At 31.8% G+C, this 14,994-nt stretch overlaps 1 protein-coding gene across 2 annotated transcripts; it reads left to right on the top strand.

Annotated features, from left to right (window-relative positions):
* The first annotated feature begins 1,599 nt into the window (after positions 1–1,599).
* LOC104888690 (beta-fructofuranosidase, soluble isoenzyme I) lies at positions 1,600–14,131 on the top strand. Of its 2 annotated transcripts, XM_010673724.4 has the most exons (7): positions 1,600–2,160; positions 2,536–2,544; positions 9,927–10,780; positions 12,100–12,261; positions 12,589–12,815; positions 13,278–13,365; positions 13,682–14,131. In XM_010673724.4, the coding sequence occupies exons 1-7, from the start codon at positions 1,755–1,757 to the stop codon at positions 13,871–13,873; spliced, it is 1,938 nt and encodes a 645-aa protein (XP_010672026.2). In that variant the 5' UTR covers positions 1,600–1,754; the 3' UTR covers positions 13,874–14,131. The 2 variants fall into 2 exon arrangements, with proteins under 2 accessions (XP_010672026.2, XP_057249567.1); XM_057393584.1 differs by lacking the exon at positions 2,536–2,544.
* The last annotated feature ends 863 nt before the right edge of the window (positions 14,132–14,994 follow it).

Genomic DNA, 14,994 nt, shown 5'->3' with positions numbered 1-14,994 from the left:
ATCATCAACCTCCCATCATGTATGGATAATCTACAAATGAGGTGCGACATGGGCTCCACACTCACATGCCACATCACTTATAACTCAGCATACATGATTGGATCCGGATGGATCTTCTCACTCCCATTATTTATCATGCATGTTCCAACTCAAAATACCTTCTCACCATTTTTTTATTTATCACATATAGTTAATACTTTTAAAATTTATCATATATTTTATTAAATATGACCAATTTCATTAGTCAATTAACTCATTCAAGTCTCAATCCATTTCTAATCCTGGTTAATCCATTCTATCTTTCTCATTCTTTATTACCTATATTATTTAACAAACACTTTTGATAATTACTATAATTAATAACAGACTAAACGCATTAAAATAAATGATAAGAAAAATTGTCAAGAATAAGTCAACCTTTACGTTGACCGCTTTTAACAAGTCAACCAGTAACAAGTAAAGCTTGTACATGAATTAGCTTTTAACAAGTTTTTTTAAATGGTAACCTGTCCAACAGGTAAGTAAAGATCCGTTAGATAAGTAAAGCAAAACAGTGTCTTTACTTATCTAACGATCTTTACTTACCTGTTGGAACCTACTATTGCAGGTTATCATTTAAAAAAACTTGTTAAAAGCTAATTCATGTACAAGCTTTGCTTGCTACTGGAATAAACGAAGGTTGACTTGTTAAAAGCGGTCAACGCAAAGGTTAACTTATTCTTGACAATTATTCCTAAATGATATTTGATCTCAAGTTTTGGGAACATTACTACAAGATTTTACCAATCAAAGTAGATTACATCCACTTTAGTAACAAATTTGTAAAATATATAAAAATATTTTTGTCGACAAATAAACAAAATTTATAATACAATGAAATGAGTTAATTGAAACCTAATTTACACTTTCGCCGTAAAAGATTTATAAAATTTATTGATCTAAAAAGTCAAACAAAAAGACAAAAAGTTTATTTGAATGACAAAATCTAACGAGCGTGTGTAACAGTGTAAGACAATATAATTAAAAATGAAAATATCAAATGAATTTAAATATTAATTACTATACCAATTGATGCATGATTTTGACATCCGTCTCAAAATTAAATCATTTCATGAAAATATATCATCTCCAATGGTAAGCATCTTCACCTTGCAGCTTGACTTGTCACATCAGCCTTTTAAGCAACATTGTTTGCTAGCTACAATGTCTCCCAATGGTAAGCTACATCACTTTTTAGCTTGTCATTTTTTAAAAACATAGAAATAAATAAAAGTTTCCACATGGCATATCATAATTGGATGTGTTCCCTCTTATTTTTTCAAGCTACACTGCTTGTTTAGGCTACACTTACTTGCTTGCAAGCAGGTTTATTTTTCTTCTCTTCAGTGATTAAGCTACAACTACATATTTAGTAAAAATTACAAACATGTCTTTATATGAAACCATTGGAGATGCTCTAACGTCCGAGGAGTTTGTTAACAAGATCCTATTTAGATATACAAGATACAACAGTAATTTTTTGGGAACTTTATATAATACTTTTCTTAATGCGAAAAATGAGTTTCTCTTTTACTACTAAACAAACACTTTTTGGGCCCTTTTTAGAACATCCAAAGGATCTCTCTAGCAAATCCAACCTTGACAACACCTCCACTACCTTCCCCCATTTTCTTTTTTATCTATTTAAATCTCTCTCCTCTTTCTCTCTCTTCTTATCCTCTCTCTTTCTCTCTCCTTCTTCAACGACGAAAAATATGGCTTCCTACTTCTCTCCCTTCGCAGACCTAGAAAACAATGAGCCCCTCCTCCGGGCCCATAATGACCCAGTTTCAGCCCAACCGGAACCCGAAAGCCCAACCCAACGGCCCATTAAGGGAATCGCGATACTCAGCTTGTCTTTCATGCTTATACTATCATTAATGGCGATCATATATAACGGGCAGCCTGCCCTTCTGCCCGTATCATTGTCGTCGGAGAATACCGAAACGGCGTCGTCGGAGAAGGTGGGACCAGCGGTTGTTTCTAGAGGGAAAAAAGAAGGCGTGTCGGAGAAGATTTCAAGAGTAGGAGAAAGTGGTATTTCGTTTGCGTGGACTAATGATATGTTGAGGTGGCAACGAAGTGGGTTCCATTTTCAGCCGGAGAAAAATTGGATGAATGGTTGGTGATTCTTTATTTCACAACTTCTTTCTCAACTTCCCTTCCATTTTCGTGTTTGACTTTCTTTATTGCTGCTACGTGCTCGTTCGGTATTATGGTCAGTTTTCGATTTTAATATTTTACAAGTAATGTTATGTAAGACGTAAAATGACTTTGAAATTAGATATATTCGTATATTACACAATAAGTTATAATATTTTTTTTTGATTAATTGAAGTATGGAAATGAAAAAGGATGAGCAATGAACCTTAATTTATTTAAGTTTTTTAATGAGTTTAAAATGAAAGAGTCAAACAATGCTAATTATTTTCTTTTTTGGTGTTGTATATCATTTTCGGGGTGATGTTCAATAATGGATGGCAATACGTACTTCAGATCCTAATGGTGAGTTTTCTCCTTTTTACTCAAGTATTTAAGTTTTCCATTATTTTATTCCTTTTGAGATGAGATTTAGGCCTGTTCTCTTCAGAATAAAACAGCGGAATTGAAATGAATATTGACATGTGAGATTAAAAGTATTGTCCACGGCTTGACTAAATTGAACTTTACTGAAAATAAATTGGGAAGAACAGACCTAAGTATATATTTATATGTGTTTGTATCTATTTGGTGAAATTTAGGAAAATTTCTAACAATTTTATGGACTTGGTCGTTTTTACAAAAGTAAAGGTGTCAAAAATGACTAGTTTCATTAATTGTAACGTATTGAGGAAATAAAGAATGGAGATCATTTACCTTTTTGGTTGATTTAGTGAGAGAATATGTTACATTTTTCCTTTTTAGATGCGTTAAAAAGAGTATATATGGATAGAATGAGCTAAATGAGAGTGACATATTTTTTTATTTTTAGTGCAAAGTGAGAGTGACAAATTAAGTTTATATAGAACTAGGATGAATTTATATAGCTATATCACAAATTCACAAGTCACAACTCACAAGTATGATGGTAGCAAAATACTTAATAAGTTGAATGAGAAGGTTTATATAGCTATATCACAACTTCACAAGTATCCATAAATTGTTATGTGTCTAAGAAGATTTTGCTCTTTTACTTTTACTTTCTTCTTCACGTACACATTTGATCATTAGAATATCTCATTATGCATTAAAAATATTTTTATAAGACACATAAAAAAAAAATTAACAAGTTCTCACATAATATGCGTTAGAAGTTGATAACTAGATATGAGACAAACAAAACGGCAATTTGACAATTCTTTTGAAAATAACAATTTAGTAAAAGAAGTTTCCAAGGTTCTTATTTTTAAAGTAAAATGTGGTTTCTTTCAAGTTTCAACTAGTATATTGTGTTGATCCGGTCAAAAAAAAAAACTGGTATATTGCGTTGATAAGAACATGATTAAATCTGACTCTATCGATTACATAATTAAACCGTTCATATACCTAATCTAAAAATTTTAGATTCTAGAAAATCCTAAAAATTTACAAAGTTTCAAGTCAACCATGTAAATCTCTATACAACATTACTTTTCTTTTGGACAAAACTATATATATAGTACACGATATGTGACAAAATAAAGCTTTGAGATTAGATTTTCCAACATGTACGCTACCATTTTTATTTTCTTAGCTAAACGTAAAAACACTAAATCTTACTAATCAAGGGTTGTCAGTCAAATGTATTGATTAATGGAGTTAATAATAAAGCATTAGATATGTACTTGATCATATACTACTATGAACACACATGCACCCCTTATTTATTTAACCCAATACAATATACTTAGAAAATATCTTTCAGTTTAATTGTTTTTCTCCTTTTCACACTAAATATATACTACTACAAGTTTGTTTTATTGCACCATGATTCACGAGCTGCCGCCAAACACGTCACTATCTTCCATGCTTGACCTGGCCCAATTATTGAAGCTCTATTATTTTCATAACTAAGCTGAATTAATGATTTATGTAGAAAAATGGACAAGATACCTAATCATATACTCCACTAACCTATCCTTTCTCTAAATAGTAAGTTAAAATCTCATATCCCCTAAAAAAAAGTTAGAATCTTATATCTTTTGTGAGGTTAGATCTATAATTTTTTTTGACATATTATAATGAAATGTTTTTATTTATTCTCTTATTGATCCATGTCAATATTTAGGTTTGTAATTTTTGGTTTTCTCGATTGACATATAAGTAGTTAGATTGTTGAAAACAAATGTTTGGCAAAACTAGCATTTTTAGTAGCTGTAGCTATTGGGGGTAGTTGCTAGCTGTCTACTAGTAGCCGTCAATGATCAATGATTAAATTAGTTGTTTAATTAGAAGTGTTTGACAAAAGTAGCTGTTGGAATAATAAAACACAGTAAATGATATTTATTCTAAAATGAAATGAACTAAAACAATTTCATATGTTCGTTCAATAGTTAAATTCAATATTTATTTTTTCAAAGAAGTTACACAAAAGAGAGTATACAAATTTTATAGCTGCTCAAAAAAATGTATAAATCTAAGAAAATATTCAGCCCCCAAAAAATTTATATTACCAGTTTTAACTAGATACTTGTAAAATATATTATCTTTAAAATAAATATTTAAATTACATCTCTGCTATTGTAAAACAAACATTGAATTGCCATAAAATAAAATAATTAATATACAGTAAAAGGGAAAAAAAACAAAAAAAATATTGGTTAATAATTCTACCTCATGCTATTATATACTCCCTCCGTTTTTTTAGATGTAACATTGGACTTTTCACATTTGCCGAGGCACAACTTTGACCGATAATATCTCCAATTGTATAAAAGTAAAAATTATAAAAAATATATATTTGGAAAGTGTATACCATGACGAATCAAACAAGATCCCACATGACTATATTTTTTCTTATGTATAAATAACAATTAGTGGTCAAAGTGTATTGGATGAATAGTGCCCAAAGTCAATATGTTACATCTAAAAAAAAAACGGAGGGAGTAGTGTTTATTTGCTAGACGCTACCTCTAAATCTCAAACGTTACTTGTAGAGTTGTAGTAACGTTCCACAATCGCTACTCATAATCTACTCCAACTGCTACCCGCTAGTACAACCACTACCTTACCAAACACTCATAATTTTAGCGTTTCAATCTTGTCCAACCGTTAACCGCTACCTCAAATGCTAGTGTCAAATAGGACCACATGTATATCGAGACTCCATCTATTCACTTCATGTATGCTCCATAAAAAAGTAAGATGTAGATTAGAAAGAGAAGAGCCTAAAATAGTAGGAATAAAGAGGTGGTTGAACGTTGTATAAAAACTAAAAAGGAAATCTCGTGAAAAGAAGAAAATATAAGTTGACACCTAATAAAAAAATTATGTGAGATTGATATGCTTTAAGCATGATACATGTTTATGATCTAGTAACATCTTTTGAGTTTTGACCAAAATTATGATATTAGTACAAATTACAAATCAAGAAATAAAGTACTCGCACAAGCAATAATTGTTTAGTAGAAAACGAGTGGCTAGAAAAGTTAATCGCCTTTCTAAGTTTTTAGTTGTAGAGTTGTGGGCCAATAAAAAATAACTAGGTGTGATGGTTAGATCGATATTGATTATTGACAGTGCTACTATAAGTTTGGAGGGTTGGGCCCCATCTTGGAGATTTTCTTTGCTGGTTGGGTGGATATGCTTGCTCACGTATTTGTGGAACCATACAACTACAAGACCACACAGTTCGTTTGTTTTCTTCCTTTTTTTTCTTAAGTAGTAAAAAAGAGTAATCAGTGTTCTTCATTTATCTCAAAAAGGGATGTCGTGTCATGACACTTTATTTGGATACTTTATTTTAAACTAAAAACTTGACTTACTTCTATAAAATAGCTGAGTCGGACACTTGAACACCCGTGTCCGAATATACACTCAATCCGTGTCTGAGTAACATAGGGAATAATCGATTTGAATTATATAACCTTTTTGTTGATTAATTTTTAATAAAACAATATTTCAATTATTCCTGAATAATACAATTTTACATCCTATTTACTTTTCGTGAGTCAGAATAACTTAAAATTCGTCTAAAATATTAATTCTTCACCAGAGGAGTAAGGACATAAAGATAAGGGAAGGAAAAAATTGACGAGTTGGGAAATGTGGCTTACCAAACAAACCGATTATAAACATGTCAAATCCATTAAAAGCAAATATCCAAAAAAAGTTTCATTATTCAAGAATAATTGAAACATTGACTTATTAAAATTTAATCGGCTAAAGGTTGTATTATTGAAATTCATTATTCATTAGAATCATAAAAAACAACTCAATTAAAAAAAATATGGGCGTTGACTATAATTTCTTGGATCAAAACAGAAAATCAACCAAATTAATAAATATTTTGATCAAACCTGAATTGGCCAAATTTGACCATATCAGAAAACCCTGATAATATGATAATATGATTGGGGATGCCATGGGTCGGGATTTTGGGCGGGTTCATCAACACCTAGACCCAGTTTTAGATATTTTGATGTGGATCCAGATCTGCTTGAAACCCATTGTGTCTAAAATCTCAAATCTATACCTATTGGGTCTAGCGGGTCCTGAGCTAAAAATGGGGTTTTAAGATATTTTTCTATTATTTTATGGTCTGTTGATCATTTAATATTTATATATTTTTTCTCAAAATTATATTCATATAACGAAGTTAACGCTTAACGCGACTACTATTTAAACCTACTTCAGTTCAAAAGTTTAATACACGACTATAAAAATTCCATGACCTTAAAGATGCTTAGATAAGTACTCTCATATATACATACACTTTAGTAGATTAGTAATTATTTTTAAAATTCTAATTATTAATTCTCCTTCATTGCATCATTAACTTCAATTTTCTTAGAATAAAGAGACTTACGGTGGTGAGCATGTAAGGTCCTGTTCTTTTGGACTTATTTTCAGTTTAATTTAGTTTAATTCAGTTTAGTTTTTATCTACAATTCAGTTTCTCTCATTTCAGATCAATTTCTCTCATTGCAAAATAACGGGGCCTAAGTTGTATTTTGCAATTTTATATATTTATTTTATGAAAAAATGGATCCATGGGTTGGATCTGGAGTGTATCTAAGTCCGACCTCATTATTCATGAACCTAGATCCGACCTAGGAAAATTTGAACCTTGATTTGACATGGACACATAGGGTCTAAAAAAGATCCGGACTCTTAAAAATGGGGTGGGTCCGACAGGGTTTGAGTCAGGTCTTAGATTCATTGTCATTCCCAATTATGAAGAAGCTTCTTGTTAATCTTGTCTTTGTTGGACTTAAACATCATATGTATTGTTAGAATGTTAGATTTGAGAAAATTCGTTGATCTTGGAGTGATATCATTGATCGATGTAGAAGAGGTTACAAAGTCTCAGTCCTAACCGTGTTAGAAATTTTGGAATGATAAGGATAATCTATACACAATTATTCCAAATGTATGCAAAACTATATACTAAATATTTTCTCTATCATATATGTTTAGGATTGTCTATAAATAACTATATTTTGATGACTTATTATTTGGGAATGTATTTTATGGATTTATCACGATGGTGTTATATATATATATATATATATACTATGATCTTATTCATATATAATTCAATATGAAATTATATAGAACTTGACTAACCAAACCTAATATACCACTTTACTCATAATTGTTGAACTTATTTGGACTTTACTAATTCCTTGTTAAACAATTATGAGTTTCTAAGTATCTCTAGAAAGTTAAAAGTATAGCTACTTATTATTGCATGCAAGAAACTTAATTCCAACCTTTTGTTAAAAAAAAAAAAAACACTTAAAAGAAATCCACTCCTTAATGATTATGTGGAATTGTGGATTATGGATAAGACATCCACACCTTTATGACTATGTGGATTATGGATAAAACATTCACAATAACTTGATTATTATGATGTTATTGCATTTATTTCAATAAAGTACTAGTTATTAGATTCGGGCTATGCTTCGGGTAAGAAAAAATTTCATTTATTAATATAATAATTTATGATAATAACACTAAATACAACTTAGCCTAGTGGCTAAAACTTTAATATATATGCTTGAGTTCTCGTCTTTCTCATAACGTAATAGGTTAAATGTTCCTAAATTTAACGGTATACTTATCTAGTTTATACAGTACGTTTTTCTGTTATAAATAAAAAACATAGATTGAGATTTATGTGAATAAAAAGAAGACATAGATTGAGAGAGACAGTCATTTCTACTTTTTGATGTGAATCACATGGGATAAATATAAATCTTTAATCATGAAAACCATAGCTGATAGCACGAATGTCTCATGGACTGTGGACATCTTACCTGCTTCTTTGCCACAATTTTTTTCTCGACTTGTGGTTACCAATCTGCCAACCGGGGCCTTTATCTTTTATACTTTTTGTTATCTGTGCACCACATGCTCAATAAGTTAATTCCTCAAGATGCTGATCTCAAAACAAATAATAATTAATAATTAGAAATGCAAGAAGCTGAACACAATGATTTGAGAAGTTTATTAGATTTATTTCAATATTGAGAACTCGTTTGGTTGTACTTGGGAAGTTGATTTTCCCTTGATTTTTCACTTTTCATGAAATTTAACTTCCTAGGAAGTGAGTAAAATTGTTTGATAGGCTATGGGAAGATGGAATTCCCATAGGAAGTGGCACTTACCTAGGAGAATTAGGTGCGCAACTTCCCCCATTATGTGGGAAATAGAACTTTCTAGGAAGTTCCACTTCCTATGCTCTAGTTAAACAAACATCTACTTATACTTGTACTTCCTTGAAACTTGCAATCAGGACCGTCTCATAAAATTAGGGGCCTGTGCTAAATTAAATTATAAAAATTAATTTTTTTGGTGAATAGGAAGAGATGGGAGAATCATTAATGATCTTTTTTGGAGAATAGGAGGAGAAGAAACACCAAACAGTAATTTCTTTAAGTTTGCATTCAACATTACACTTTATAAAATTTGAAAGAAATACTTTGTAATTAGAGTTAGCTTTTTTTCCCTTTAGGAGGATAACTAATAGAATCAGGCTACTTATATTTTGGGGCCCTGTGCAGTTGCTCACCCTACACATAGCCTTAGCCGCCTTTGCTTGCAATTCCTAGGCAATTGGATGTCAACCAAACAAGGCATGAATATTTAATTTGTAGTTGACGTGATGGGTATAGTAGTGTCATCACATTTCATTTCGTATTTTTGAATTACAAGGATCAAATTTGGCCTTTTGAGATTCATTTGAGAAATTCCCCTTATTCCTCCTTAAGCGAGCCTCCTTGTAAATTGTAACTAATACAATTTGAAGCTATCAATTAAAATAAGAACTGGAGGGACAAAAATGTAATATAGCCTCACCGTCTAAGTAATTTAGACTCTGCCTCTCCTTTTTAGTTAACACGGTTTGATTTTCAAATGTCAATACACACTTAAAATATTATTATCATTAATTATCGATTAGTAAAACTACATAAAATTGATATTATGAAAATCTTATTGAAATAAATCCAACATCGTACAGAATAATACTCTCTCCGTCCTAAAATAAATGAAACACTTTTTTTTTTTTTTTATGTATTAGCTTTTTGAGGGAAACTATTTCATTTATTTCATAATGAAAGTTGTTTTGTTTTTACTATATATTACTCAAAAAAAAAATTAGCGTGGGTTGTATGAATAATACAAGGTGGAAGTACAAATATATTAAAGTGAATAAATTAGATGTTTTTTTTATTGATAAAGTACAAATTGCATGCTTGCAGGTCCACTGTATTACAAGGGATTCTATCATCTATTTTATCAGTATAACCCTGATTCAGCTGTTTGGGGGAACATTACATGGGGCCATGCAATTTCAACGGACCTGATTCACTGGAAATATCTCCCAATCTCAATGAAGCCTGATCAATGGTATGATATAAATGGTGTTTGGACAGGGTCCGCTACGATCTTGCCAGATGGCAAAATCATGATGGTCTACACTGGTGACACTGATAAATTTGTACAAGTCCAAAATTTGGCATACCCTGCTAACTTATCGGATCCATTACTTCTTGATTGGGTCAAATACCCGGGTAATCCTGTTTTGACCCCACCAGAGGGAATCGGAGCTAAAGATTTTCGGGATCCGACGACTGCATGGGTGGGGCCCGATGGGATTTGGAGGCTTATTATCGGGTCGAAAACGGGTACAACAGGTATTTCACTAGTGTACAAGACCAAGGATTTTAAGACTTATGAGCTAGAGAGTAACCTCCATGCAGTTCCGGGTACGGGTATGTGGGAATGTGTGGATTTTTACCCGGTGTCGATCACGGGTCAAAATGGGTTGGATACCTCGGCTTATGGGTCGGGTATGAAGCACTTGTTGAAGGCTAGTTTGGATGATAATAAGCAAGATCATTATGCATTGGGGACTTATGATATGACAACTCAAACTTGGACACCTGATAACCCGGATATGGATGTGGGTCTTGGGTTGAGATTGGATTATGGTAAATATTATGCGTCTAAGACATTTTTTGACCAGAATAAGCAAAGGAGGATTTTGTGGGGTTGGGTTGGAGAGACAGATACTGAGGCTGATGATTTGTTGAAGGGATGGGCTTCTTTGCAGGTATAACACTTCATCCTTTGTTCTTATCATTTACATAATCACGTCATTAGTTAGATAAATAGTATACACCCTAAGCGTGGATTATGCACTAGGGTGCAGTCGTGCACCCAAAAAGAACATACCATTTATATAAAAGAACATGAACTTTTTTCAACAACTGTTCTACTTCAAAAAAGAACACACGATTTAAAATTAAAGAACGTGTAAATTTATGTTTAATAAAGAACAAAGGTTATAATGAAAAGAACTTATAGTAAATGAACATCTACGCTTAAGGTAAAAAAACGTGTACCTTTCAGATTTAAGTTTGAAAAAGAAATCTTTAGTTGTAAAATTCAAGGAAACAAATAACAATATTTTTTTAAAATTATAGACTCTAAAAATGATAAAACAACGTAGTTTAGAAAAGGGTGTACCATGCTTTACATGGACATATACTTATTACCCACAAAACTCATAAGTATTCAATATCTGACCTAAACCTAAATTATGTTCGAAGTTGTATGACGTGATATTAATTTGAATCACAAATTGAGTCTACTCAAAAAGTAAAACTATGATCGATTAATTTATCATATTAAGCTAATTTGATGATTGACACGAATATGACTAGAACAGACTTAATTGAGATTGAAGTGAATACTCATTAGTTGGATATGCTCAGTTGAACTGAGCCTAGTCCAAATGCCCCGTATGTCACTTTAGATATAAAAAATATAGAATGATCTTATAAAAGAGTATACACCTTTTTGTCCAGTAGATTGTAATAGCACACCCGTTTAATGTTTGCACGGCAAAGTTGTTGAGCCTAACTCAACCTTTGTGATCATAATGCAACCATGTAATTTGAATATGTGAGTATAAGTACAGCTGTTAGCTGTACATACAATATTAGTGATCATACTGGTGCGATATATGACAACTATACTTTGGAAAAAAAGTGTAAATACTACGTGAAGGATTCCTCCATCTCTGAGAGTGGACTGTAAAGATTCCTTTAAAACGGGTCGTAACGTACTATAAAATAGATCCATAAAGTTCCTATTCTCTTTAATTTTGATCAACAAAAACGTGCTTATAGAATAAGATTCATAAGATTAATTTATTATTTAGTAACTGTGTATGTGAGAATCACTAGAGAATTAGATGAAATCAATCTTAATTAATACTTCCCTTAAGAGGAAATAATAAAAACAATTCATTGCAATTTAAACGAGTGGAGGAAAATAGGGTTATAGTTGTTCAGTTGTACATACTCTGCCAGTCTGCCTCCTAATGCAACATAAATCTCACAATTGTTGTATGTGGTTTTCTTTCAGACAATTCCAAGGGTTGTGACCTATGATGCAAAGACCGGAACCAACATACTTCAATGGCCAGTAAAAGAAGTGGAGTCCTTGAGAACAGACAGCAGAGAATATGATAATCTTTTGTTACAACCAGGATCCATCATTAACCTTGACATAACCTCTGGTGCACAGGTATGTGTTTCTTCTTATACAACCTTAATTACATGCATTTTTAACAGTGAACAATAGCTATATTACTCGGACACTTCATATTGCCTCAAGTATCCATATTGGATCCCAACACACTGACGACACCAGTATAAGAACTTGTACACTTTATTTTGGACCATATTCAATATTCATAGAAATATTGCATAATAAAACAGTCGAGTCGGACATATGGATATATACCCTTATCTGATACGAGAACTCGAGTACGAGAAACATAGATTATTACATCAAAATAGCTAATTCGAGAAGAAATAGCTAATTTTGAGAAAATTTTGGTGATGATTGTAGTTGGATATAAGTGCTGAATTTGTGGTGGATCAAGAGGCGCTGAAATCAACAGTAGGAGATGATGTGATCAACAATTGCAGTGCTGCAGCTGTTAGGCAGGCTTTGGGCCCGTTTGGGCTTTTGGTTTTGGCTGATGAGTCCCTCTCCGAATTAACTCCTATTTACTTTTACATTGCTAAGGCCTCTGATGGAACTGTTAAAAATTGGTTTTGCACTGATCAATCAAGGTATTTTGTGATCCATTATTCATCTCCTATCTTATATTGACCTCCTATTCTAAATTAGTGCAACCGCTTGACTTTCACGCTTGCGAATGCACAACTTTGACCATTAATATTTGTAAAAAAATTTATGAAAATATTCATTAACAATGTTTTATATGATCATTTTTGTTGTTATATATTTGTAAAAAAAATATGGTCAAAGTAAAATGTGTAAATAGTGCAAAAGTCAAAATGTTACACTTAAAAATAAACAGAGGAAGTATAATATTTTTTAATCAATTCAATAAAGACTAGTGTTTACATTTGTAAAAGAACAAAACATGAACAATAGTTTAACCAAAAGCTACCTCTGCAATCTATTTTACTTTTAGTAGAGTTTGACTTGTTTAAACTTTCAAAAACTACTTGAAGTTTTGTTGTTAAACACATCTGTCATCTATAATTTGGGTAACTATTGTGATGTAGGTCATCAAAGGCTTCTAGTGTTGACAAACAAATATATGGAGGACCAGTTCCTGTTCTCGAAGGTGAAAAGTATAGCATGCGGTTACTTGTAAGTTAACCTCTTCATGTTGAAACTTGGTACTACAAGCATTTTGCCAATTTGGTTGTTTTATATTACCTCTATTTCGCTTTAAACGCAACAATTGAAGTAACATAGATTCCTAATCGAAATTTTTTAAGGGGTGATTAGAAATAGGAAAGGGCATGTGATTATATATAAGTGGAGAGAGAAAGTGGGACCTAGCACTACCTGATGATACTCCATGTTGATATCAAATGAGAGTAGTTTGATTATCTTATTTTCTTATATAGACCAATTATAGTTTGATTATCTTATTTTTAATCCTTTTGTATTGTATTATTAGGTTGATCATTCAATAATTGAAGCTTTTGGTCAAGGAGGGCGTACATGCATAACCTCTAGAATATATCCAACAAAGGCAATCAACGGAAATGCCAAGGTTTTCATCTTCAATAATGCTACTGATTCAAGTGTCACAGCCTCTGTCAAAATCTGGGAATTGGACTCAATTAATCTTTCTCCCTACATTTTTTGATTTGATTGTTGAATTTTTTTTTATTTATTGAATTGTATTAATATGATGTACTATATATTTGTACCAATTCAAATTCTAAGGGGAAAGAAAATGTCTTTCTTTTCTGGGTGGGGGGTGGGGGAGTGTTGTATTGTTTGAGTCACTTCATTGTGTTAATGGTTGATTTGAGGCCATGAAAATAGGAATATAGATTTGATGAATAAATGAGAATTGTAACAAGGGCATGAAGAGAAATGGAACTATGACAAATTTAATGGATTTTGTTTTTGTATATAACAGACACACATATACTTCCTCCGTTTCTTTTTAGGTGGAACATAGAGAAAGTGCACACCAACCAAGGAGGCTAGAGAGAGAAAGTTGGGATCATTATTTAACTAAGTAACTAGTTATTAGGCCCGGGCTATGTCCCGGGTAAGAAAAAATTTCATTTATTAATATAACACTTTATGATAATAACACTAAATACAACTTAGTCTATTGGTTAAGACTTTAGTATATGTACTTGAGGTCTTGGGATCAAATCCTATACTATGCAATTTCTAAATTTTTTTATTGTACATGGATTACATGAATTAAAACTCCCTAGCAAGAGTGTCACGTGGCACATAAACTTTCTTTCGCACGCCTTTTAATATATTTGTATAGATTAAAGGTTCTAAGCATTTGAGTGTGGTCCCATATAACTTTACATTACACGCACAATGACAAAGAAAAAGAGAGGGAATTTTCCACTGCCCCCTTTATTTCAAACTTTTGCCTCCAAATTTTTTTTTTTGAGATTCACTTTCACATATGTACAGGGGACCATTCTGAAAATTTTCAAACTTTGGCTCCAAAATTTTTTAACTTTTACAATTCCAAAAAAAAATCAAACTTTGGCTCTAGATTTTTTTTATTTAGAACCCTCTATTTATACAGGGGACTAAGATACCATATGTTCTACTAGCATTTTTTGCACGCGATGCGTGCTTGAATTTTTTTCAAGACATAAACTCAATTTTTTTCGACGTATGTAAAAGTCAGAATTTGAACATTGGACATACAAAGTATAATTGTTTTTAGTTACAAAATTTAATTGGTTTAGTTTCTGTCGCTTAACTCATCAGTCTTTTATATTT

The sequence above is a fragment of the Beta vulgaris genome, chromosome 3, assembly GCF_026745355.1.
Source record: "Beta vulgaris subsp. vulgaris cultivar EL10 chromosome 3, EL10.2, whole genome shotgun sequence".
In the NCBI taxonomy this organism is placed as follows: domain Eukaryota; kingdom Viridiplantae; phylum Streptophyta; class Magnoliopsida; order Caryophyllales; family Amaranthaceae; genus Beta; species Beta vulgaris.
The sequence above is the reverse complement of the archived record's forward strand: the minus strand, read 5'-3'. Positions and strand labels throughout refer to the sequence as shown.

Excerpts from the sequence above, each read along its gene's own strand:
- LOC104888690 (XM_010673724.4), top strand. The coding sequence starts at position 1,755 with ATGGCTTCCTACTTCTCTCCCTTCGCAGACCTAGAAAACAATGAGCCC. Across the intron at positions 12,262-12,588 it reads ACATAACCTCTGGTGCACAG|TTGGATATAAGTGCTGAATT; the intron begins GTATGTGTTTCT and ends TGATGATTGTAG. Across the intron at positions 13,366-13,681 it reads AGTATAGCATGCGGTTACTT|GTTGATCATTCAATAATTGA; the intron begins GTAAGTTAACCT and ends TTGTATTATTAG.